Raw genomic sequence first — 24,155 nt, 5'->3', positions numbered from 1 at the left:
ATAAATATATTTTGTATAGTTAAATTTTTACAATTTATGGATGTTTTAAACCCTTTTAACCCTTACCCTATAACAATTAACTTTTATAAAAAAAATAATATATAAAATGTAACAGAGAAAAAAGTGTACAATGATGACAAATCTTGGTTACAATATATCTTAATTTAATTAGCATAAATAGAATCATTTTGAGCTGCTAATGCCACACCTACCTCTAAACCTTAAACTAAACATTTCTTAAAAATGATAAAAATGACAAAAGATATACACGTGTGATCACAATAATTTATGTATTGCAAAAATAGTCAATATATGCCAAATATAAAGCCATAAGTAGTCCAAAGCCAAAGTAGTCCAAATGACAATGTGCTGCATCCACAGTCATCTCTGGCAGTGTACAATAGTTTTCTATGAGATACAGAGCAGAATTTAAGTTGTTAAGCACATAAAATCATATCTGATCCACTCCGTGAAGGCACGCACATCGCTATTCAAATCAACATGTTCTCCAACCAATACGCCTATATAGGTCGTTTGTCACTTCCCTGAAATACGACCCATAGGAGCATTTGCTAAATTTGCGCCCCTATCGACAACAGGACACTTTAATTTTAATGCATTGTTCCCTTTTATCTGTGTCATATTTCGGGTTTCGCATAGCTCAATTTGCAGAGCGTTACAATATATAACAACATGACTTTAAAACGTAAATATAGGTCATAATAAGGACCTATAGGGTGTGTGTTTTTTTTTTTTTTTTTTTTTTTTTTTTTTTGGGAGGAAAGTCTGATTCAAATGCAAACATTGCATGTCACAATCAGTGGTCAGAAGTAACCTGCCAAATCAGAAGTACTTGACGCAGCAAATTTTGAATTTGTGAATTTGTGTGGGATTTGACATTTGTGGTCACTACTGAGAATGGAGGTAAAGATTGTTCATGTGGATTCTGAAGATTTGAATTACAGCACACAAACACTATGCTCTTTTGCTTTTTTGTGATCATTTTATGTTTTCTAGTTTGTAGTATATTTTGTGGTAATTTTTTAGCCATAGCAATATGTTGAGAACTCCTTGAGGAAATATGTGTGTATGTGTGATAGGGCCACAGTTTACGTAAAATATATAAGAATATTCATGATATTACATTACACACACACACACACTATCTTTCTCTCACTCACTTGTTCCTCTTTGTTGTTTATGTTGATCAGATCTGCTCCTCTCTCTGTACAGTATCTTCTGCTCTCAGTCCAGTTCTTCTTCTCAGAGGAAATGAAGTAAAGACTGAATTTATAGTAAATCCAAATCTGTAAACACAACCAGTTGAACCATTAGCTCATTATTCCCGTTTACACCTCATGCCACATCTCATAAAGAAACTGTGCAAAGATTATATATTGTGCACAGCAAATAACTAGACTAAAGAAGCATGTTTTATTTACCAAAACTCATCAGAAGTTCACTTATTAGCTGGCTTCTCTTTTCTGTGAGGTTCGAAATCTTGATTAGTAGCTGGTCTCTCTCTCTAGTCAGATTCTCATTCATGAAAATGAGTTGTTGTCTCTCTTGAGTGAACATGATGCCCAGCACTATGACTGCAGTCAGCAGAAGAACACACAGCAGAACCAAACACACTAGAGCTGCTCTGGAGCTTCTAGAATTACATCCTGAAAATAAAAAATTTGATTTGAATGTCTGTCTTAGCATTCTAAACCACAAGTACATACCTTATTTGAAAACTTTATTTTTAAAAGTTCTGCTTGTGCCTTCAGATATTTGTGAATTAATTTGTGCTATTATTTTTCATTAGGAAAAGTGTTAATGATTAAACTCTGTACCTGTAAGTCCAGGTGGCTGGAGTCTCACTGCAATCGAGTGTCCTCTGTCTAAATTGTTTTTACCTCTTATGGCATCAGAATTTTCATAGATATCATCAGTCTTCATTTGTTTCGCTCCTCTGTCCATTTTCTGAGTCATACCTTTATTTACTTTCAGAAGGTTCCAGTGAAGGTGAGAGTGTTCTAAAATACAGTCTTTTTTATTTTTATTATTATTACCAACTAATAACAAATAAAGACGATACCTGCCTAATACTAGCAGCTCTGAGGTGGACCTTATTATATTCCTGATATGAGTCATGATGTGTGGAAAAGTTTCAAGTATTTGTATGTATTGGTACAGGAAGTTCAGCTCACCATGGAATGTCACACAGGGGCTTGTACTCATAGAAGATTAATAATTATACCTGTAAGCCGCCACTGTTTAATTTATTCAAAATGTTATCGGCAAACTTTCCAAAACTGACATTTCTGAAAGGTTGTAATATACGTTGACCCCCAAATTTCCGTTTAATCATTATTAAACGGTGAGTTGTAATGGAAGACATAGCTGCAGTACATTTACATGGACAAATACTCTCTCTGAAGAAGTAGGCGTGAAAAGGTTACTAGTAACTACATGAAATATATTATATATAATAAATTAGAAACATTGTAGCAAAACTTAAACTCATGAATACACACTTTTATTGTAGATTTATATCAATTATTGATACATTTGTTGGATATGTATGTCATTTGAGTACATAAAACATTTGTGTTGTGCTGGTGTAATTCTAAAGCTTTAATATTGCATTATAAAGCAAAGTGCCTTTCAAACAGTTACATGAAAAATATTCACAGGTTAATGTAGGTCTTCATAATCTGCTATATGCACACATATTTATTGAAATAAGTCATTCCCACAGATCCATTTTAGTGTACAATTACATGGATAATCAACCCATCAGAAATAGCACAATCTTCATGTTTGCCCTTGTAACTATTAGGCTTTCTAGACACCCAGAACCTGCATCAACAGATCAGCATTAGATGTTCAGTGCTGCTTTCTGTATAATATGATACAGACAGTGAAAGTAATTTTTAGATAATGATCAGTTTAGTGATTTCTCACAGTTCAACTATTAGCACTTTTTCAATCTCCTTCAAACAGTCCTTTAACTTGTCTTAATCATCTGCAATGTTTAGTGTTAATAGGTCATATTATCTCTTAGTCACTTAAAAGGGTGCTCTAGATTGTAAAATTGAATTTATCTTGGCATAGTTGAATAAGAGTTCTGTACACGGAAATGACATACAGTGAGTCTCAAACATCATTGTTTCCTCCTCCTTATGTAAATCTCGTTCATGCAAAAGACCACTGAAAAACAGGTGAATCTCAACATAACACCGACTGTGACACAACAGTCGGGATCATTACAGTTTTTTTCAATTGCTAACAAGCGTTCACCAATACTTAAAGTACTTTTTCTAAACTTTTAACACAGCAACACACCTACATCACACAATTAGCCAAATAGTTAATTTTCTGCCCAAAACCATATTTTGTTAAATAAACACAAACTCTACATTTCAAAATGCTAAATACCTTTTTCAACACATACTAACTCTATCAAAACACAGCACACCTGATTCAAAATAGAGTCGTTCTGTCAAAACACAGCACTAGTTTTCTATCCAACATGAACATATAGTCAATCATAGTGCAATGACTGTCAAAATACTAACAGCTGATGGCATTATGAAAACTGCATTACTTGTCATGTTTCAGTTCTACCTGCAGAAAATATGAAATCCATAGTTTTTAAAATTCAGTTTACAATGCATGTAAGCCACTCTACATTTTTGGTTGAGTGTTGTATGTGTGCATTCTTGGCAACAGAAGTGAGTCATGTTATAGAATGTACAATGAAGACAATCATTGAAGACAATCTCATTAGTATTCATAGGGATTGTACCTACACACCTTAAATCATCTATGAATTCCATAAATAGTTATTAATGATCCTAACATTTACATACAAATACCTATGAATACTAACCAGATCATATTTCTGCATTGTAGCAACTACTAAAATAGCCAAAAAAACTCACCCATTTTACCAAGACTCATCTGAAGATCATGTTTATCCCATTCAAGCTGGTCTAATGCTCTTTAGTCAGATTCTCATTCATGATTATGAGCTGTTTCTCTCTTGAGTCAACTTGACATGCAGCACTATGATTGAGGTCAGCAGAAGAACACACAGCAGCACCAAACACACTGGAGCTGTTCTAGAGCTTCTGATCTTCACATAAGGGGCTTTCGCACTGGGTAGTTCTAAGAACTCAGTTATAGGAACTAGCCACTAGGATAGCTCCCGATAACTCATTTCCCCCCCTGAGCCATTTTGTAGTTGCATTCGCACCGGCAGTAGGAACTCTGAAGCTGCCAACAGCGGCATATTTAAGTGAACTATTTTTTTGTGTGTGTGTTTATGTGTGGAAATGTTTCAAGTATTTAATGCATATTCCATAAAGAAACTTCAACTCACCACAGAAGGTCACTGGAAATTTTGTTTATTCAAATGCATTTATTATCACAGAATCACTCAGTGTCTTTATATGTGAAGTCTTTATTTCGTATATCTACATTATGCCACAAATTCCATCAATTGAATTTGAGCTAAGTTTGTTTTGAACCCGTAATATTCCTTTATTTGAAAGATGAATAACATGAATAACAGCTGACATTAGCAGAAGTAAATAATAAAGACAAGGGTTTTCAGTCTGGTTACTAGAGTATTTGAACGATCTGGATTCTTGACATTGCTAGGGCAAGTTGCTTCTCATTGACATGGTGTTCTTCTTTGTTTCTTGCTTATTTAGGGTATGATTACACAACAACAATTATGTACTAAAAGCAGAAAAGTTTTTTTCTTTGTACACATGGCAATTTTATCAAAACTTTTCTGCATACGCATTCTTTTACAGAGCACTCGCCTTATTTTTACAGTTTACTGCAATTTAAAATTCTTCTCATTCTTTTCTTATGGCGGCTAATAAATCGGAAGTCTCACACATTCACAGAAAACACCTTATTTCTGCATTGAAAAATAAGGTGGATATACTAAACACATAATATGCATGTGCGTGCCCCAATGTTCATATTTTTGCTGTTTACACAGAGATGATAACAGTATAGTTTTTAAAAACTTCCACTTTGAAACCCGTTTTCAAAAGTTTGCATTTTCAGGCCATCAAAACACCGTTGTCATGTAAATGAACTGCCAAAATGCACAAAAGGTTTTCCGTTTTTAGTTGAAAATGATGCTGTGTGAACACAACATCATGTGACTGCCCCTGCTTAATGAATTTACTTAAATTAAAAAGGCCACATTTACACTGCATATCTCAAGTGACCCAATTCTGATTTTATTTCCTCCCATGTGGCACGGATGTGACCCACGAATGTGTAAGCAGGAAAAAAACAAATGGATTCTGATATTCTCAGATCCGTTTGAGGCCTCATTCAATCATATGTGGAAATAAATCTAATATGAATCTGATATGTGCATTTGTGCTTGCCGTGTAAGCGGACAGATTGTATATTCTCCTGTTAATGGCATTTGAATGTCAAATGTTTATGATACATGTCACGGTACAGATATATCTATTACAAGTGAAACATCTCTAGTTGACTAGCAGAGTATTAATTTTGTCCGTCTGTGTTAAATAAGAGGCAATCTGGCGTTGAAATATGTTGATTTTAAATATGTTTTCATTCTGGTGAAATCACACAAAAAGAAATGCACACAAACATGTCCCTGATATGAAGAATTTGGTCTTTTAATATCACTGTCTTCAATTAAGCCACGTTAAGCATTTTTCACATTAAGCCCATGTAGTGTAAATGCAGATATGGGTCACTACAAGATGTAGTAAGCGGGTCGTCAAACAAAATCGAATATAGTCAAAAAATCTGAATTGCTGTTGTGTGAGCGCAGTTAGAAGAAAAAAAAAACACAGAAGCTCTAAACTTGCTGTTGCTTCTGTTCATCCTGTTATGTTTATTTATTCAAATATACTTGTTAATTGGAGTTACAGAGATGAGAGCAACGGGCAAGTTAATCCCTTCAAAGCTGTAATAATAAAAAATGACTTTATAATGGGTATATTGTAAGAGAAAAATGTCAAAATGACTCAAAAGATCCTGATGTTTAAGTGATCCTGCATGTTTATGTTTAGAATAAACATGTATTTCATATCATTTTACATTTTTCTTTTCACAAATCCATTTAAAGCTGTTAGCGCATTGATAATCAGCCCATCCACTTGAATGAGAGGCAACACAGTTCTCATATGTTCTTCCATTTGGCTCTCCAAACCTCCAGAAGCTGAAACTACAGATGAGCATTAGGTGTTCAGTGTTGCTTTCTGTGTGATATGATACTGACTGTGAGATTAATTTATTATACAATAATCAGTTTAGGTCAGTGATTTCTCACCCAGAGGTCACGTTTGTGCAATCAACCCATTTCCATGTGTCCTCCACATCACTGTCAGTCAGACCAATCCAGACTTGAGTTCCACAGGATATTTTTGTAACGAAATCCTGAAAAGGTGAAAGCAAACTTGTCAAACATTTCAACTGACCCATCACAAATCTCACGCACACACACACACACACACACACACACACGCGCACGCACACACACACACACACACACACATTTACTTAGCTAAATGGGAACATTCCATAGACTATACAAGTAATTATAAATACCTCAAATCCGCCTTTTGTCGAGCTCACATTTATTTTCAATAAAAATCAATATAATGTTCAAAGAGTGGAAATAAACTGTAAACTGCATCCGTTTATTAATTTTAACAAATATAATCATTTACACTCTATTTATTGCATCCTATTAATGTACAAAAATACTGAGGTGCAAATAGTATCTGCCAGTATAAAGTATAGCATCTAATTACTGTTTATCGCTTTATCGTTTATCTGTTATACTTTTATCGCTATTTTCAACAAGTGTAAATACCATATTGCTAAGAAAATGCTGCTATTGTCATTTAGTGTAAATAAAATATATTGCTATTTTCACTTTTTATAAATAACATCTATCGCTAAGAAAATATGCTATTTTCACTTAATGTAAATAGAATCTAATTGCTATTTGCACTTAATGCAAATAACCGCTGCCTTTTTTTTTTTTTTTCAGATTTTCTCTACAATGAGGGACATTCTTTGTCCTTACAAAGAGGTTTTGTCAGATTTAGCTCACTTCTGGTTATAATTTATCCCCAAAATATGGTTAATATAGGTAATATACTCACTTGTTCCTCTCTGTTGTTTATGCTGACAAGATCTGCTCCTCTCTTTGTACAGTATCTTCTGCTCTCAGTCCAGTTCTTTGTATCATTGGAAATGTAGTAAAAACTGGATTGATAGTAAGTCCATCCCTCTGTAAACACAAACAGCTCAACTCCTAGCTCTTTATTCTCATTCACAACACACACACACACACACACACACACACACACACACACACACACACACACACACACACACACACACACACACACACAAAATCTTATTGTTTTTACATGTATAGTATATAAACCTATACTATCTAACATTAAATATTAATGTGATTTTAATATAGATCAATATTACCTTGAAACAACTTTGTCAGTTCATTTTTCTCTTGATTTAACTGTACGTTTAGTTGAATTAGGTTGATGATTTTGGTTTGTAGCTGGATTCTCTCTTCTGTGAAGTTGCTGTTGTTGATTAGTCTCTCTTGAGTGAACATGACGCCCAGCACTATGACTGCAGTCAGCAGAAGAACACACAGCAGAACCAAACACACTGGAGCTGCTCTGGAGCTTCTGATCTTCACACCAACACTTCCTGTAGAATAACAAACATCATGTTATTCTGTTTATCCATTTAACATCGCACACATCAGTTGAAAATGTGTGAACTGAGCAAGCGCTTCTGCCTTCAAGTCATTATTGATCCAGTTTGTGCTATTGTTTGATGAAATGTATTCATGATTAATATCAGTACCTGTGAGTTCAGATGACTGGATTCTCATTGCATTACGATCCTTGATCTCTTTTCCAAATGTACCAGCTAAAACATCAATATTTTCGTAGACATCATCAGCCCTTTTTCCATCTTCTCTGTGCATTTTGTACCCTTTTCTGTATTTTTCTATAGCTTCGATGTCACCAAGACTAAACTAAAACTAGTTTCACTCCTGGAGTGGAATGTGTTTTGTTCCTCATCTGCATTTTTGTGGCCAGTATTTAATTTATTCAGAAAGGAAATTCAACTTCAACAATGTTGTTTGTGTGAAATGAGGTTAAAATGCATATATTATCATACAATCACTCCTTCACTTCCTTCAGGTATTGAGATCAACCGCTAATGTATTTCCTCAAAAACACAATGGCCATTAATAAACATGTGAAAGCACAATCTTTTCCACAGTTTATATGTAAAGCTTTCAAGGGTTAATTCATTTTGAATGTCCATATGATTTTTCAGGCTGTTGCCATAAGAAAAGTCCAGAGAGTTGAACAGCTGATGATTTTAGCAATAACTGCATTTACATGCACTTCCATCAGTGTGAATTTTTGGTGACTTTTAGAGGAGGATTCTTTAAAGGAACTGTCGGTAATTTTGGGAGTGAAAAATAATTTTCTTTTTCATTTGCTTCCCCTTGTTTATGGAATCAGTTGCCACTGCACATCCGCCTTGCACCTTCTATTATCATTTTTAAAAAGAGGTTGAAAGCGTATCTCTATTCCCAGGTGTTTTAATCTAATTTTAATTTTGTTTTATTGTCTGTTTTCTCTTTTTTTTTTTTCTTTTTTTTCTATTTACATTTTCCTTACTCTATTCAGCACAATGGTCAGCAAATATGTTTAAATATGCTATATAAATAAAATGTACTTAATATTTATTATAATATATAGAGTCATTTAAAAATAATTGCAGATGCGTTAGATAAGTTTTTAACAAAATTCTGAGGATTCAGTTGAAACAATTATATCATAAACTGAGAACTGACACATTCCAGCACACTTTTTTCATATAACAGCTAAACATTTGTGCATTCCTTACATTTTACATTGTAAATAAGCTGTACATTTGAATTTATTTTGTAGACGCTTTCCATGCTGTGAATACTATGTGCACTAGAATTACACTTGGCATACAGATACCTAGAACACTAACCCGATTGTATTCTTGCTATTTAGCAACTACTAAAATGACAAAAGAAGGTAGTAATACAGGTAGTAATACAGGTAGTAATACAGTTCCCATATGTGCAGTGCAATAAATTAAAAAATATACACAGCGGTTTGTTGATGAACATACACTTGCTAATGTTGATGGTGTGGAATTACAGTTGCAACATAATGTACATCAAACTTAGTAGCATATCACTGAGAAACGTCCTGCTCAAGTCATCCTTGTGATGGAGGTTTGGGTTGAATAACTAATTTTTCCAATGTTTCATCATCGGACTCGCGCTCGGGTTGATATAGTAAAATTGACGCCATCATTACTCTCTTTACAGTGTGTACAATTGCTAAACTTTTAGAAGTCTCTGGAGCTGAAGTTCAGCTGTGGTAATAAGCGTTTCAATTCCGACATGTGCTGTAAGCAGTAGACAGATCGCAACAGACTGGGCCATCTGGCCAATCAGAGCAGAGATTTTAGAGAGACTGATTCTTGGGACGAGTCGTGTTTTGACCTTTGATGCATGTAAACCTGTTGTAGGATACCTCCAAAACAAAATTAGGAACCTTTAAAATAGCATAATAGGGGCACTTTAAAGGTAGTAAACTTTATTATTTAACTGAACTGTGCATGTAGACTGTTTCAAACACTTACCTTGCTCAATCCATGCACTAAATGCACATCCTTGAAAGAGTGCAGTTTACTTTGACTTCTCAGTTAATGTCAGTATAATCCATTTCAGATGCAGCTAAAATTACACAACAGTAGTTTTATATAAGCTGAAATGTGACAACCCTTGTCTAGTCCAACCAGACAATGATGGGCGGAGTTAGTGTAAGTCGAGCTATTTGAGCTACGCTCTGTTTTAAATATGTTCAATTTGATACATCTCATTGTTAGAAAAAAAGAAGAGTTCTGTTTTTTTGGGGGGGGGTTTGGCAAATATATAATTTCTACATAACCATTTGTGTTCTGTCATAATCTTGATTACTTACAAAATATGGAACTTTTTAATAAGTTTTAATAATAATGGATGAGTAGATGTGTGTATTTAAAACAAATAGATGTTTAAAAATTTTGGCTGAGCAATTCCAATAGGGTCCTCACACCATCGGTGCTCGGGCCCTAATAAATAACTGGAACTGCAAACAAAAGGAGGCAAAAGTAGTCAACAAAAGGAAAAATTAAGAAATAAATATTTGGAACTGCAAACAAAAGAAAAAAAGAAACAAACAAGAACACAACCTTGCAGGGAACTAGAGAGGAAAATAAATAAAAGACTAGATTGCAACAAAATCAAGAGAATCCAAAAATAAGGCTTGGGAGAACTAAAGCAAAAATAAAGAATGGAACTTGACTAGATTGAAAAAAAAAAAAAAAAAAAAGAACAGGAACAGAAAAACTAGAAAAAATCTAAATACAAGACTAGACTGTCAGGAAAGACTAGATGACCAATTAATACAAAAAGTTTGTACTGTTAAACTTGAAAAAAAGTGTGTGATGTTCCTATGGCATTATGAGTTGTGAAATATTCTTCTCACAGATCCATTGAAAAGGTAAATTACATGCAACATCAATCCACCCTACTAAACCAGGCCACTCTGGCAATTTAGACACAGTCACAACACAGTTCTCTGCTCTACCTCCATTAGGCTCTCTAAGCGCCCAGAACCTGAAAATACAGATGAGCATTATATGTTCAGTGCTGCTTTCTGTGTGATATGATACTGTTAAGCCTCGTTTACACTGCACGCGTGTGCGGCGCGTTACGGCTGCGACGCGGCTACTGGAGCTGATACGCGACCACTCTAGTCAATGCTCGTGTTTACACCAGCCACGCCACGGTGCGTTTGAGAAGCGTCCCAGAAGCGGCTCGTCGCATCACTTCGCTAAATATAGGCACCTCGCCTATTTTTGATGGACGCCGCATCCAAGACGCGCAGCTCAAATACAAAATAAAGTCAAAATAATCACCCTGAGTAAACTCCTGCTCATATTTCACATCACTACGATGCCAGAAACTGATGACAAGAGATTCGAAGTTTAAAAACTTGAAATTTCTTTGTTTTTGTTGTCCATAACTGGAATTTTAAGTGTGTTAACTTCATCTGTGTGGCTACAGCAAAATAAAGTATGTCATAGCAATAAACACAATCAAACCAAACAAAATATAACCATTTAGCCATTAAAAACACGAAAAAATCAATGAAAAAAACGTCAGACATACAAATCTCATGATCTCGGGAATCCAGCCGCTTCGCTTCTGAAATGCTTCTGGTGTGAGTTGACACCGCTCAGAAGACGGAACAAAACCTTGCCGAAGCCGTAATGCAACGCACACGCGTGCAGTGTAAACGAGGCTTCAGAATCTTTTATTAGATATTAACCATTTCAGTTCAGTGATTTCTCACCCAGAGGTCATGTTGGTGCCATCAGCCCATTTCCATCTGCCCTCCACATCACTGTCAGTAAGGCCAATCCAGACTAGAGCAGCACCAGACATGTTCTTAACAAAATCCTGAGCAGATGAAACAGTTATACATTTATATCATAAACAGACAATAGACACATTTCATCTGACCATCTCCCATTTAGCTGCTACAAACACACACACACACACACACACACACACACAGACACACACACACACACACACTCACTTGTTCCTCTCTGTTGTTTATGATGATCAGATCTGCTCGTCTCTCTGTACAGTATCTTCTGCTCTCAATCCAGTTCTTTGTTTCATTCGGCATATAATAAAAACTGGTTTGAAAGAAAGTCCATCCAGCTGTTAACAGAACAAGTTCAACTGCTTTTTTTCCCCATTTACACTCATCTGTTTGTAACTTATAACAGATAGTTCAGATAGATTATGTACACTGAAAGTAACGAAGAGCACAATCCAACCCCATTGTGCTTTAAAAATTCTGCTGTATAGCAAATAACTGCATACACTAAAGAAACGTTACCACAAATCTGAAGTTCATTTCTTAGCTGGTCTCTCTTATTGGTGAGATTTTTGTTTTTGAATATTAGCTGGTCTCTCTCACTGGTCAGGTTTTCATTCTTGGATGTGAACTGTTGTCTCTCTTGAGAGAACATTACACCCAGCACTATGACTGCAGTCAGCAGAAGAACACACAGCAGAACCAAACACACTGGAGCTGCTCTGGAGCTTCTGATCTTCACAGAATCACTTTCTGTAGAATAACAAATATCATTTTATTCTCTTTATCCATCCACTTAACACAGCATACATCAACTGAAAGCATGGAAACTGATCAATTGTTTGTGCCTTTAAGTCATTATTGATCAAATTTGTGCTATTATGCTGTGTGATGAAATATTTGTAATTAATTGCAGTACTGTACCTGTGAGTTCAGATGACTGGATTCTCATTGCATTATGGTCCGCGATATCTTTTCCAAATTCACCTCTTGTAACATCATAATTTTCATATATATTATCAATGCTTTTTCCATCTTCTCTGTACATTTTCCTAGTTTTTCCCTTTTCTATATTTTCATTTATACTTTCAGATAGGTTCGGTGTCGTCAAGATGCCAACAAACTAGTACTAGTTTCTCTCCTGGAATGGACTGTGTTTTGTTCCTCATCTGTGTTTGTGTAGCATTTATGCAAAAGGAACTGTTTTATGGAAATGTTTCAAGTGTTCATGAAAAAAGGAACTTTAACTGACCACCGAAGGTTACTGGAAAGATTTATTTCAACAATGTGGATTGTGTTACTTTAAATGCTTTTATTATCACAGAATTTCTCAGTGTCTTTATATATAAAGTCTATTTTTTATTATTATTAATTTATTTAGTTATTTTCGTGGTAATCAACACTTCACAAATTTTTTCAGTTGAATTTGTATTTGAGTTTTGAATCAGGGATATTCCTTTAATTGGAAGATGAAGAACACCTAATTAAGATAAAGGTTTCGATCTGGTTTTTAGAGCATTTTTGCTGGTTGCTTGACATTACTAAGGCAAGTTGCTTCTCATTGACATGGCATTCTTCCTTGTTTCTTGCTAAGTTAGAATCTTCCTGTTTAATAAATTTACTCACAAAATTCAGTTGTAGTCCTGAAAGGGAGTCACTTTGGTTTCATATCCAGACTGTGTGAACAGAACCATATTTAGCTCTCTAAAACAGGACTGACAACTGTATTCTGCTGTTGTGTGAACGCAGTTATCAGAAGAAAACACAGAAGCTGTAAACTCACTGCTGCTTCTGTTCATACTGTTATTTGTTTACTTATTCAAATAGGAGTTACAGGGATGAGAGCAAAATGACAAATATGATTAACATGCAAGTTAAACGCTTCAAAGCTGTAATAATAAAAATTACTTTACATTATAGAGAGTATATAGTTAGAGAAAATGTCAAAATGACTCAAAAAATCCTGATGTTTAAGTGATCCTGCATGTTTATGTTCAAAATAACCATATTGCATATCATTTTATTTTTTATTTTCACAGATCCATTGAAAAAGGCTAGTGCAGTGATAAACAGCCCATCCGAATGAATAAGTGATTGAACAGCTCTCTTTTATATATCCCTTTGGTTCTCCACACCACCAGAACCTGAAACTAGATCAGTATTAGATGTTTAGTGCTGCTTTCTGTGTGATATGATACTGACTGACTGTGAGAATCAATTATTAGTTAAAATTAGTTATATTCAGTAATCTCTCACCCAGAAGTCACATTAGTGCCATCAACCCATTTCCATGTGTTCTCCACGAGACTGTTGGTCAGACCAATCCAGACTTGAGTTCCACAAGATATTTTCCTAACAAAATCCTAAGAAGGTGAAAACTTTAAATTTATATCAAACATTTCAGCTGACCTTTCACAAATGACACACACACACACACACACACACACACACACACACACACACACACACACACACACACACACACACACACACACACACACACACACACACACACACACACACACATTTAATTATAAATATCTAACCATCACCTCAGAGAAAATATTATGCATTCTTAGATTTCCTTCATTGTTTCTACAATAGGGGACATTCTTGGATGTCATGATTCTTCTCCTCAATGGGAGATTTTCTCAGATTTGGCCTACTTCCTGTTATAAATTATCCCCATGATATGGTTAAGTAGGCAGGGGCGGACTTAACCAATAAGCGAGGTAAGCAGCCGCTTAGGGCCCCGGGGAATTATGGTGCCCCTGACAAATACCAAAAAGCCTATATAAATCATATATTACTTATTAGTTTTCTATCATATCTTGTATGGCCTGTCTATAACCATTAAGATTTTAATATTATTATTTGCCTATATTTGCCTGTCTATATTTGCTTGTAGACGTAGAGATAGAGCATGCAAGAGTAAGAATTTGCAATCAGAATTCTAAGACGAGGTTTAGAAATTAGACATTGAAACGCAGCATAACAAAGAATAAAGCTAAACTCCCACAATTCACAATTACTCATTAATATGAAAAAGAGTGAAAAGATTAGCCGATCGTGGCTAGACCACTGTATACACTGAATTAATAATAAATTATAAATGTGTTCAGCATTCTGCAACAAATATATTTTGGATTTTGTAGACTATTTTAAGTTGTAAAGTGAGCAGGATATAGGCTATTAAAATGTAGCGCATGGATTCGGCAGGCATGTATTCATGATACTAAGCAGGGAAGCCGGTCTCAGAGCCCACCCTAGCTCTACAGCGCCCCAAAAATTTCCAATGTAAATCTGTGGTGAAAAATGGAACTGCAGCGCCCTCTCATAGAGAGCCATAGAGTACCTTAGGGATGACGTGTTTTTGTAGGCAAAACCCGGAAGCGAGTTAACATTTTAGAACTTCCGGTTCCATCGCCGTCTATGGGTTTTTTGAATGGGTTTTTGCTAAATCGCCTGGAATAAGGTCTGTGGTTAATAAAGCCTCTAAATATTTTCACGTTTTGATCTATGACATAAAAAACACACCAGTTATAACCCACTTGTGATTTTATTTTTATTTTTTTTAAACTTTAAAACCTTTTAAAAAAAGCATATTAAAGGTGCCCTAGATTCAAAATTTGAATTTACCTTGGCATAGTTGAATAACAAGAGTTCAGTACATGGAAAAGACATACATTGAGTTTCAAACTCCATTGCTTTCTCTTTCTTATGTAAATCTCATTTGTTTAAAAGACTTCCGGAAAACACGCGGATCTCAACATAACACCGACTGTTACGTAACTGTCGGGGTGTACGCCCCAATATTTGCATATGCCAGCCCATGTTCCCAACATTATGAAAGGCATTAGACAAGGGCAGCCAGTAACGTCTGGATCTGCACAGGTGAATCAACAGACTAGGTAAGCAAGCAAGAACAACAGCAAAAATGGCAGATGGAGCAATGATAACTGACATGATCCACGATAGCATGATATTTTTAGTGATATTTGTAAATTGTCTATCTAAATGTTTCGTTAGCATGTTGCTAATGTACTGTTAAATGAGGTTAAAGTTACCATCGTTTCTTACTGTATTTACGGAGACAAGAGCCGTCACTATATTCATTTTTAAACACTTGCAGTCTGTATAATTCATAAACACATCTTCATTCTTTATAAATCTCTCCAACAGTGTAGCATTAGCCATTAGCCACAGAGTATATAGCCTCAAACTCATAGAGAATCAAATATAAACATCAAAATAAATACTTTACTCACATAATTCGAAGCATGCATACAGCATGCATGACGAACATCTTGTAAAGATCCATTTGAGGGTTATATTAGCTGTGTGAACTTTGTAAATGGGCTGTAATATAATCGAGAGCTCGTGTGGCAGGGAGCACGCGAATTAAAGGGGCGGCGCGCTGAAAAAAATCAGTGCATAGTTAATGATGCCCCAAAATAGGCAGTTAAAAAAATTAATTAAAAAAAATCTATGGGGTATTTTGAGCTGAAAATTTCCGCTTTCCGCATTCTTCAAAAAGCTTACGCCGTGTGTCCTACGCCTTCCCTATTCTACTTACGGAAAAAAACGAAACTGGCGCCGTGTTCGTTCCGTAAGTCCGCCTGAGTCCGTAAATCACTAAATCCACCCCTGTAAGTAGATAATCTTTCACTTACTTGTTCCTCTGTGTTGTTTATGATGACCAGATCTGCTCCTCTCTCTGTACAGTATCTTCTGCTCTCAGTCCAGCTCTTCCTCTCATTGGACACATAGTAATTACTGGATTGATAGTAAGTCCATCCCTCTGTAAACAGAACCAGCTCAACTGGTTAATAGCTTCTTCTCATTCACAACACCCACAAAAAACAATCATAGTTTTTACATGTATACTATATAAACATATACTACCTCACATAATTTTATGTGGTTTAATATAGATCAGTATTACCTTGAAACAACTTTGTCATTTCATTTTTCTCTTGATTTAACTGTACGTTTAGTTGAATTAGGTTGATGATTTTGGTTTGTAGCTGGATTCTCTCTTCTGTGAAGTTGCTGTTGTTGATTAGTCTCTCTTGAGTGAACATGACGCCCAGCACTATGACTGCAGTCAGCAGAAGAACACACAGCAGAACCAAACACACTGGAGCTGCTCTGGAGCTTCTGATCTTCACACCAACACTTCCTGTAGAATAACAAACATCATGTTATTCTGTTTATCCATTTAACATCGCACACATCAGTTGAAAACATGCAAACTGATCAAGCGCTTCTGCCTTCAAGTCATTATTGATCCAGTTTGTGCTATTGTTTGATGAAATGTATTCATGATTAATATCAGTACCTGTGAGTTCAGATGACTGGATTCTCATTGCATTACGATCCTTGATCTCTTTTCCAAATGTACCAGCTAAAACATCAATATTTTCATAGACATCATCAGCCCTTTTTCCATCTTCTCTGTGCATTTTGTACCCTTTTCTGTATTTTTCTATAGCTTCGGTGTCACCAAGATGCTGGAAAAACTAGTACTAGTTTCACTCCTGGAGTGGATTGTGTTGTGCTCCTCATCTGTGTTTGTGTAGTCAGTATTTATTCAGAAAGCAAATTCAACTTCAACAATGCTGTTTGTGTGAAATGAGGTTAAAATGCATATATTATCATACAATCATTCTTTCACTTCCTTCAGGTTTTGAGATCAACTGCATATATATCTCCTTAAAAACATAATGGCCATTAATAAATGTGTGAACGCATATCAAAAGTCCAGACAGCTGATCAACTGATGATTTTAGCAGCAGCTGCATTTACATGCACTTCCATCAGTGTGAATATTTAATGACTTTTAGAGGCAGATTTTTTAAAGGAACTGTCAGTAATTTGGGGGTGAAATCTCTTGATTCTTGTTTTGTTTAACGGAATTGTCTTTTGGTATGTCTAGTTAGCTGTAACAATCAACAATTATCTGAAAAATATTTTAAATAAAACAATTTTATACTAATGATATGTAATTGTTTCATACAGTGATAAATAATGACTCTTTGGTAACACTTTACAATAAGGTCCCATTAGTTTACATTTGTTAATGCATTTACCAAAATGAACTAACAATGAGCAATACATTTGTTACAGTATCTATTCATTTTTGTTAGCTTTAATTAAAATCTTTCAAAGAGAGTCACAGTTCAAAATTGAACTTCATTGATCAGAATCAGAATCAGAATCAGAATCAGAAAGAGCTTTATTGCCAGGTATGTTGTTTACACATACTAGGAATTTGTTTTAGTGACAGAAGCTCCACAGTGCAACAGAGTAACAGCGACAAGACAAGACACATAATAAAAAGAATAAAATAATAATATACAAATTTACAAGATAGACAAAGTGCAAAAAAAGCAAAAGAAAATATATATTATAGACAATTGTATGTACAATTATGTGTGCAAATTGAGATATAAATAAGTGTTTTAAGTAAATAATGTGTAATAGTGTTATGTGTTCCGTGTTTGTCAAGTGTTCATGAGATGGATTGCTTGAGGGAAGAAACTGTTCCTGTGTCTGGTCGTTCTGGTGCTCAGGGCTCTGTAGCGTCGACCGGATGGCAACAGTTCAAAGAGGGAGTGTGCTGGATGTGAGGGGTCCAGAGTGATCTTCTTTGCCCTTTTTCTCACTCTGGATAAGTACAGTTCTTGGAGAGTGGGGAGGGTTGTGCCAATGATTCGCTCAGCAGACCGGACTACCCTCTGTAGTCTTCTGAGGTCAGATTTGGTAGCTGAGCTGAACCAGACGGTAATTGAAGTGCAGAGGATGGATTCGATGATGGCAGAGTAGAACTGTTTCAGCAGCTCCTGTGGTAGGTTGAACTTCCTCAGCTGGCGAAGGAAGTACAACCTCTGCTGGGCCTTTTTCACAATGGACTCGATGTGGTTGTCCCACTTCAGGTCCTGGGAGATGGTGGTGCCCAGGAACCTGAATGACTCCACTGCTGCCACAGTGCTGTTCATGATGGTGAGTGGGGGAGAGCAGGGGGGTTTCTCCTGAAGTCCACGGTCATCTCCACTGTCTTGAGCGTGTTGAGCTCCAGGTTGTTAAGACTGCACCAGACAGCCAGCTGTTCAACCTCCAGTCTGTAAGCAGACTCGTCACCGTCCTGGATGAGGCCGATCAGTGTGGTGTCATCCGCAAACTTCAGGAGCTTGACAGAGGGGTCTTTTGAGGTGCAGTCGTTGGTGTACAGGGAGAAGAGCAGTGGGGAGAGAACACAGCCCTGAGGGGCGCCGGTGCTGATGGTGAGGGTGCTGGATGAGAATTTTCCCAGCCTCACTAGCTGCTGCCTGTCTGTCAGGAAGCTGGTGATCCACTGACAGACAGAGGTGGGCACGGAGAGCTGAGTTAGTTTAGGCTGGAGGAGTGATGGGACGATGGTGTTAAAAGCAGAGCTGAAGTCCACAAACAGGATCCTCACATAAGTCCCTGGTCTGTCCAGATGCTGGAGAACATAATGCAGTCCCATATTGACTGCATCATCCACAGACCTGTTTGCTCGGTAAGCAAACTGCAGGGGGTCCAGTAAGGGTCCAGTGATGTCCTTCAGAAAAGCCAGAACCAGTCTTTCAAATGACTTCATGGCCACAGACGTTAGAGCCACAGGTCTGTAGTCATTTAGTCCAGTAATTTTGGGTTTCTTTGGGACGGGGATGATGGTGGAGCGTTTGAAGCATGAGGGGACTTCGCACAGCTCCAGTGATCTGTTGAAGATCTGTGTGAAGATGGGGGCCAGCTGGTCAGCGCAGGTTTTCAGACAGGCTGGTGAAACGCTGTCTGGGCCTGGTGCCTTTCTTCTCTTGTTCTTTCTGAAGACCTGGCGCACGTCATCTTCACTGAACTGAATTGCAGGTGTGGGGGAGAGGGGGGTTGATGGAGGTGTGAATGGTGATTTTTCAAACCTGCAATAAAACCCATTCAGATCGTCTGCCAGTTGTTGATTCTCCACAGAGCTGGGGGATGGTGTCTTGTAGTTGGTGATAACTTTCAGACCTTTCCACACTGAAGCTGTGTCATTAGAAGAGAACTGATTCCGAAGTTTATCAGAATAATTCCTCTTTGCCACTCTGATCTCCTTTTCCAGTGTGTATTTGGCCTGTTTGTACAAGACTCTGTCCCCTTTTCTGCGAGCATCTTCTTTGGCCTGACGGAGCTGGCTGAGTTTTGCAGTGAACCAGGGTTTGTCGTTGTTGTAAGATAAATGAGTCTTTGTAGGAATGCACAGATCCTCACAGAAACTGATATATGATGTAACAGTCTCTGTGAGCTCGTCCAGATCGGTGGCAGCAGCTTCAAAAACACTCCAATCAGTCCATTCGAAACAGGCTTGTAAAGCCCGCTCTGTTTCGGTGGTCCATCTCTTTACAGTCTTTGCTACAGGTTTAGCTGATTTCAGTTTCTGCCTGTAGGTTGGTATGAGATGAACTAGACAGTGATCAGAGAGCCCCAAAGCTGCCCGTGGGACAGAGTGATATGCATCCTTTATTGCTGTGTAACAGTGATCCAGTGTATTACTGTCTCTGGTGGGACAAGTAACATGCTGTCTGTATTTTGGAAGTTCACGTGAGAGAACCGCTTTATTAAAGTCCCCGAGAATGATGAGAACAGAGTCCGGGTGTTGTTGCTCGCTCTCTGTGATCATATCAGCAAGTATCTGTAAAGCCGAGCTCACGTGCGCTTGCGGAGGAATGTAGACGCTCACCAGAATGAACGAGCAAAACTCCCGCGGCGAATAGAACGGTTTGCAGTTAATGAAGAGTGTTTCAAGATCTGGACAGCACATCTTCTTTAACACCGTTACATCTGAACACCACCTTTCGTTGATGTAAAAGCACGTCCCGCCGCCGCGCGATTTCCCCGTTGATTCTGCGTCGCGATCTGATCTAAACAGCTGAAAGCCCGGCAGACTTAACACGCTGTCCGGAATGGCGTCGTTCAGCCAGGTTTCCGTGAAGCACAGAGCAGCCGAGTTCGAGAAATCTTTATTTGTCCGGGAGAGCAGAAGGAGTTCGTCCGTTTTGTTGGGCAGAGAGCGGAGATTCGCCAGATGGATGCTAGGCAGCGGCGTTCTTAATCCGCGCTGTCTGAGCTTCACGAGGGCGCCGGCGCGCTTTCCCCGTCTGCGCGTCCTGAAGCGTCTAAACAGCGCTGCCGCTCCGCCGACTACAACATTCAACAAAACGTCTGAATCGAAATCCGGTAAAAGATTTTGTGGTGTGTACTGCCGAATGTTCAGCAGTTCATCCCTGGTAAAACTGATGGTGTTTGAAAAACAGAAAACAGGAAAAACTAACAAAAACAGAACAAACACTGAAGAGCTAAGCACTGTGGCTGCCATGCGCGGCGCCATCTTGTTTCTTGACGATGAGGCCGGAACTATCCGTTTTATAATAACATTTGAATTATATTGATTATGACTAAATGTATTAGCAGTTAATCTCAGTTAGCTGTGTGTTGAGGGGTTTGAGTTTTCGACGTGTTAAAGACCTCTGTGTCTTTCTTATGTTTCATGTCTCTTACAGCCTCTGCACTGATGTAGATATCAACTGTCTTCTCTATTCTGTCTTCTGATTCCATCATTGAACCTTTATCCATACCATCATTCACAAGCCCAGACATTCTTAGTGCAGTTGAAATGATTACAGTCGTTTAAAATGAAAAATAATTTTAAAGTGTTAAAATATTCTATTTTGTTTAAACTTTTAGACAGTTTTGTTGTTGTCAAGATGCCAACAAACTAGTACTAGTTTCTCTTCTGGAGTGGACTGTGTTGTGTTCCTCATTTGTGTTTGTGTGGCAAATATTTATTCAGAGGGGAACTATTGTGTGAAATTTTTATGTAGTTAAGCATAAAGGAACTTCAACTAACTGCAAAATGTCACTGGAAATATTTGTTTCAGCAATGAAGATAGTGTTAATTTAAATGAGGTTCAAATGAATATGTTAATTTTAGTGGTGTGTGTTGGAAAATTTTAGGTTGTTTAGAGCATTTAGGTTGTTACTGGTACATCAAAAGTTCAGACAGCCGATCAATTTATGGTTAATGTTTTTTTGGTGTCCTTAGTGCAGTTAGCTAAAAGAATTTTTAAATATAACACTTTTTGTTTTTTATACTTGTTTAAGGATTATAGTTCAAATTCTGTCATTAATTACTCACTTTCATGTCATTCCAAACCCACAAGACATGTGTTCATCTTTGAAACAGACATACCTAGTTCTGTCATGGTGCAGGCTGCTAGGTCCTTACGTAGATAACAATCATGTCGTTATCTGCATAGTGCAGCTGATTGGTTGCTGTTGAATTAGCAGCCAATGAACTGCAGCTCAACATTCAAATACGGTAGTGTTTGCTGTTAGCGGTCTCTGCTTTCATAAAGAAATGAACATCTAAGAAAAGTGAACAGTCTTTTACTACATGTCTCCGCACATATTGTGTGGTTTGCTAATTCATTTCTAAATAAGCAATAATAACAGTTTAAACTAGCGTCATGTTTTAACAGTCTGTGTTAAAACACAATTGTCTGTTTAAGCAATTATGTTTATGCAGCAGCAAGCAGTCTATGTATGTTTTGCTGTGAGGATATGCCGGCTAACCTATGGTTGCGAAAAAAGGTTAAAGTGAAGTAGCATTTGCACTTTCAACGAGATTACCATGTTTAGCTTCATAAGTCTAATAATGCAATTTTTCATTAGCTATGCTTAATGTGTGTGGTTGATTTCAGCTGTTTGCAGCATCAGAGCATGCTCCTGTCTGTCTCATTGCTCACAACAGCTTTTTCAATTATCAGTAATAGTATAAGAATCACGTCAACAATACATCAAATTATTTATTATGATATTTGTTCAGATGGTTGCTGGGTTTCCCATCTCTATCATCTTGCAAGGTATATCTATTGTTAATAAGAACACACAGTGCGTGTTTCTAGAGCTAAGCTAGTCGGCATGGTAGCCCAGGCACACATAGTAATAGGCCACTAAAGTTAAGCCATTTGGCATGGTAGCCCAAGCACACGACGATATTAAAACATGCAGTCTCATGGCTCTTTGAAAAAGGAAAAAGGAGAAGCATGCATATATTGGTTTCTATTGTCTATTTCTCCCATTACCCTGTGCAGTTGTACAGGGTGAAAAGTTTAAAAAGCTTTAAAATTGCATAGCAATAGTCTAGCAATAGAAACAAACAGTATTTAATAGTAAATCCACTCGATAACAGGGAAACTCAGGAAACAGCATAACACAAAGGGAACTGAGGGCTTAAATACACAGGGTAAGATAATGAACAGAACCGGGAACAGGTGTTGAACTCAATTAATAGCCATAGAAGCCAACAATGACTGGAAACACAGGCAAAAAAGGACAGTAAGAGTAATATTAACATAATGTTATTATTAACAAATATGATGTCATTCTCTTTATCCACTTAACACAGCTCACATCAACTGAAACCATGAAATCTGAGTGAATTATTAATCTCAGTATCTGTGAATTCAGATGATCTTCCTTGCGTTGAGTCTGTGATCTTTTTTTCAATGTTACCTTTAATAACGTCATAATTTTCGCAGACATCATCAGTGGTTTGTCCATCTTTTCTGTGCATTTTGCAAGTTGTTATTTTTTTCTATATTTTCCTTCTCATCTATGTTTGTGTGTCAGGTATTTATACACAAAGGAACTGTTTTTGTTTTCTGGTGGAAATGTTTCAAGTATTTATGCAGAAAGGAACTCACCACATAAGTACATTAGATTATTATTTTTTTTTCTCAACAGTGTGGATTAAGTTCATTTGGATTGGGTTTAAATACGCATATTAAGACAATCATTCAGTGTCTCACAGTCTGAAATTCATCAGTGGCTTGTTCATTTGGTCAGTGGGTGCTGTTGGAAAACTTCTGCAGCTTTTGAAATGTTTAGATTGTTGCTGGTACATCAAAAGTCCAGACCGGTGATCAGTTTATGGTTTTAGCAGCGGTTGGATTTACACTCTTCACATAAGTTATTTGATCATTTTCAGTGCATGCACTGCTTTGAGTTAGATGCCCATCGGTCTGCGCAGCGCTGCATGAAGTTAAACACACCTGGTTCCTTTGTCTTATGTGTCATGTTTTGATTGGTTCACTGTGTTCTTTAGGTTCAGGAGTTTCTTGTTAGTCATTTAGTCATGTTTAAATTGCCCTCATGTTCCCATTGTTTCTTGTCTAGCTTTGTTTATGTAGGCCACTTCTAAGGAATAGAGAAAAGTCTTAAGCTAAGAGAAAGGTTGGGGTTGACCTCATTGCTATGGATGATGTCAACACTCCGCAAGGACGACTTGAGCAGGACGTTTCTCAGTGATATGGTACTAAGTTTGATGTACATTATGAGATGTTGCAACTGTAATTCCACACCATCAGCATTAACGCTGCATTCACACGGGGCGTCAGCGTCAATGCTTGATGGAGGGCGTGTCTGAAGCTTGTGTTGACGCGACCGTTATAGTGATAACAGCCAATCACATTACTTTCCAGTCTTGCACGAATGCAGTTGGCTAGCGACTGCTCTAGGGTATTTGCATAGGGCGATCTGATTGGATGACGCCTGCGT

The 24,155-nt window shown here is 37.1% G+C and overlaps 3 protein-coding genes across 6 annotated transcripts in view; 1 reads left to right on the top strand and 2 right to left on the bottom strand.

Annotated features, from left to right (window-relative positions):
* LOC125260297 (CD209 antigen-like protein C) overlaps positions 1 to 10,578 on the bottom strand; it is a 49,549-nt gene extending 38,971 nt beyond the window's left edge. The window contains exons 1-5 of one of the 2 annotated variants that reach the window (XM_048178614.1): positions 7,903 to 10,578; positions 7,507 to 7,743; positions 7,167 to 7,294; positions 6,326 to 6,432; positions 4,376 to 6,220 (exon numbers count right to left, since the gene is read on the bottom strand). In XM_048178614.1, the coding sequence (XP_048034571.1) occupies positions 6,085 to 6,220; positions 6,326 to 6,432; positions 7,167 to 7,294; positions 7,507 to 7,743; positions 7,903 to 8,026 (732 nt within the window). In that variant the 5' untranslated portion in view covers positions 8,027 to 10,578 and the 3' untranslated portion in view covers positions 4,376 to 6,084. Of the gene's footprint in view, positions 1 to 4,375; positions 6,221 to 6,325; positions 6,433 to 7,166; positions 7,295 to 7,506; positions 7,744 to 7,902 lie in introns of those variants that run through there. The other variant, XM_048178621.1, reaches the window with a different exon arrangement.
* The window catches only part of cadm2a (cell adhesion molecule 2a), a 269,868-nt gene that overhangs the window by 101,969 nt on the left and 143,744 nt on the right, over positions 1 to 24,155 (top strand). The gene's annotated exons all lie outside the window — the stretch shown is intronic.
* On the bottom strand, positions 10,590 to 16,337 carry LOC125260284 (CD209 antigen-like protein C). 3 transcript variants are annotated; one of them, XM_048178587.1, is made up of 7 exons: positions 16,208 to 16,337; positions 13,791 to 13,897; positions 12,459 to 13,684; positions 12,057 to 12,287; positions 11,748 to 11,875; positions 11,499 to 11,605; positions 10,590 to 10,759 (listed from the first exon to the last, which is right to left on the bottom strand). In XM_048178587.1, exons 3-7 carry the CDS (start codon positions 12,580 to 12,582, stop codon positions 10,594 to 10,596), a joined length of 756 nt encoding a protein of 251 aa, XP_048034544.1. In that variant the 5' UTR covers positions 12,583 to 13,684; positions 13,791 to 13,897; positions 16,208 to 16,337; the 3' UTR covers positions 10,590 to 10,593. The 3 variants fall into 3 exon arrangements, with proteins under 3 accessions (XP_048034544.1, XP_048034553.1, XP_048034563.1); XM_048178596.1 differs by having other exon boundaries at positions 12,459 to 13,897; XM_048178606.1 differs by lacking the exon at positions 16,208 to 16,337 and having other exon boundaries at positions 13,791 to 14,930.

Source organism: Megalobrama amblycephala, linkage group LG2, assembly GCF_018812025.1.
Source record: "Megalobrama amblycephala isolate DHTTF-2021 linkage group LG2, ASM1881202v1, whole genome shotgun sequence".
NCBI classification, from domain to species: Eukaryota; Metazoa; Chordata; class Actinopteri; order Cypriniformes; family Xenocyprididae; genus Megalobrama; species Megalobrama amblycephala.
This window is presented reverse-complemented; position numbering and strand designations above follow the sequence as displayed.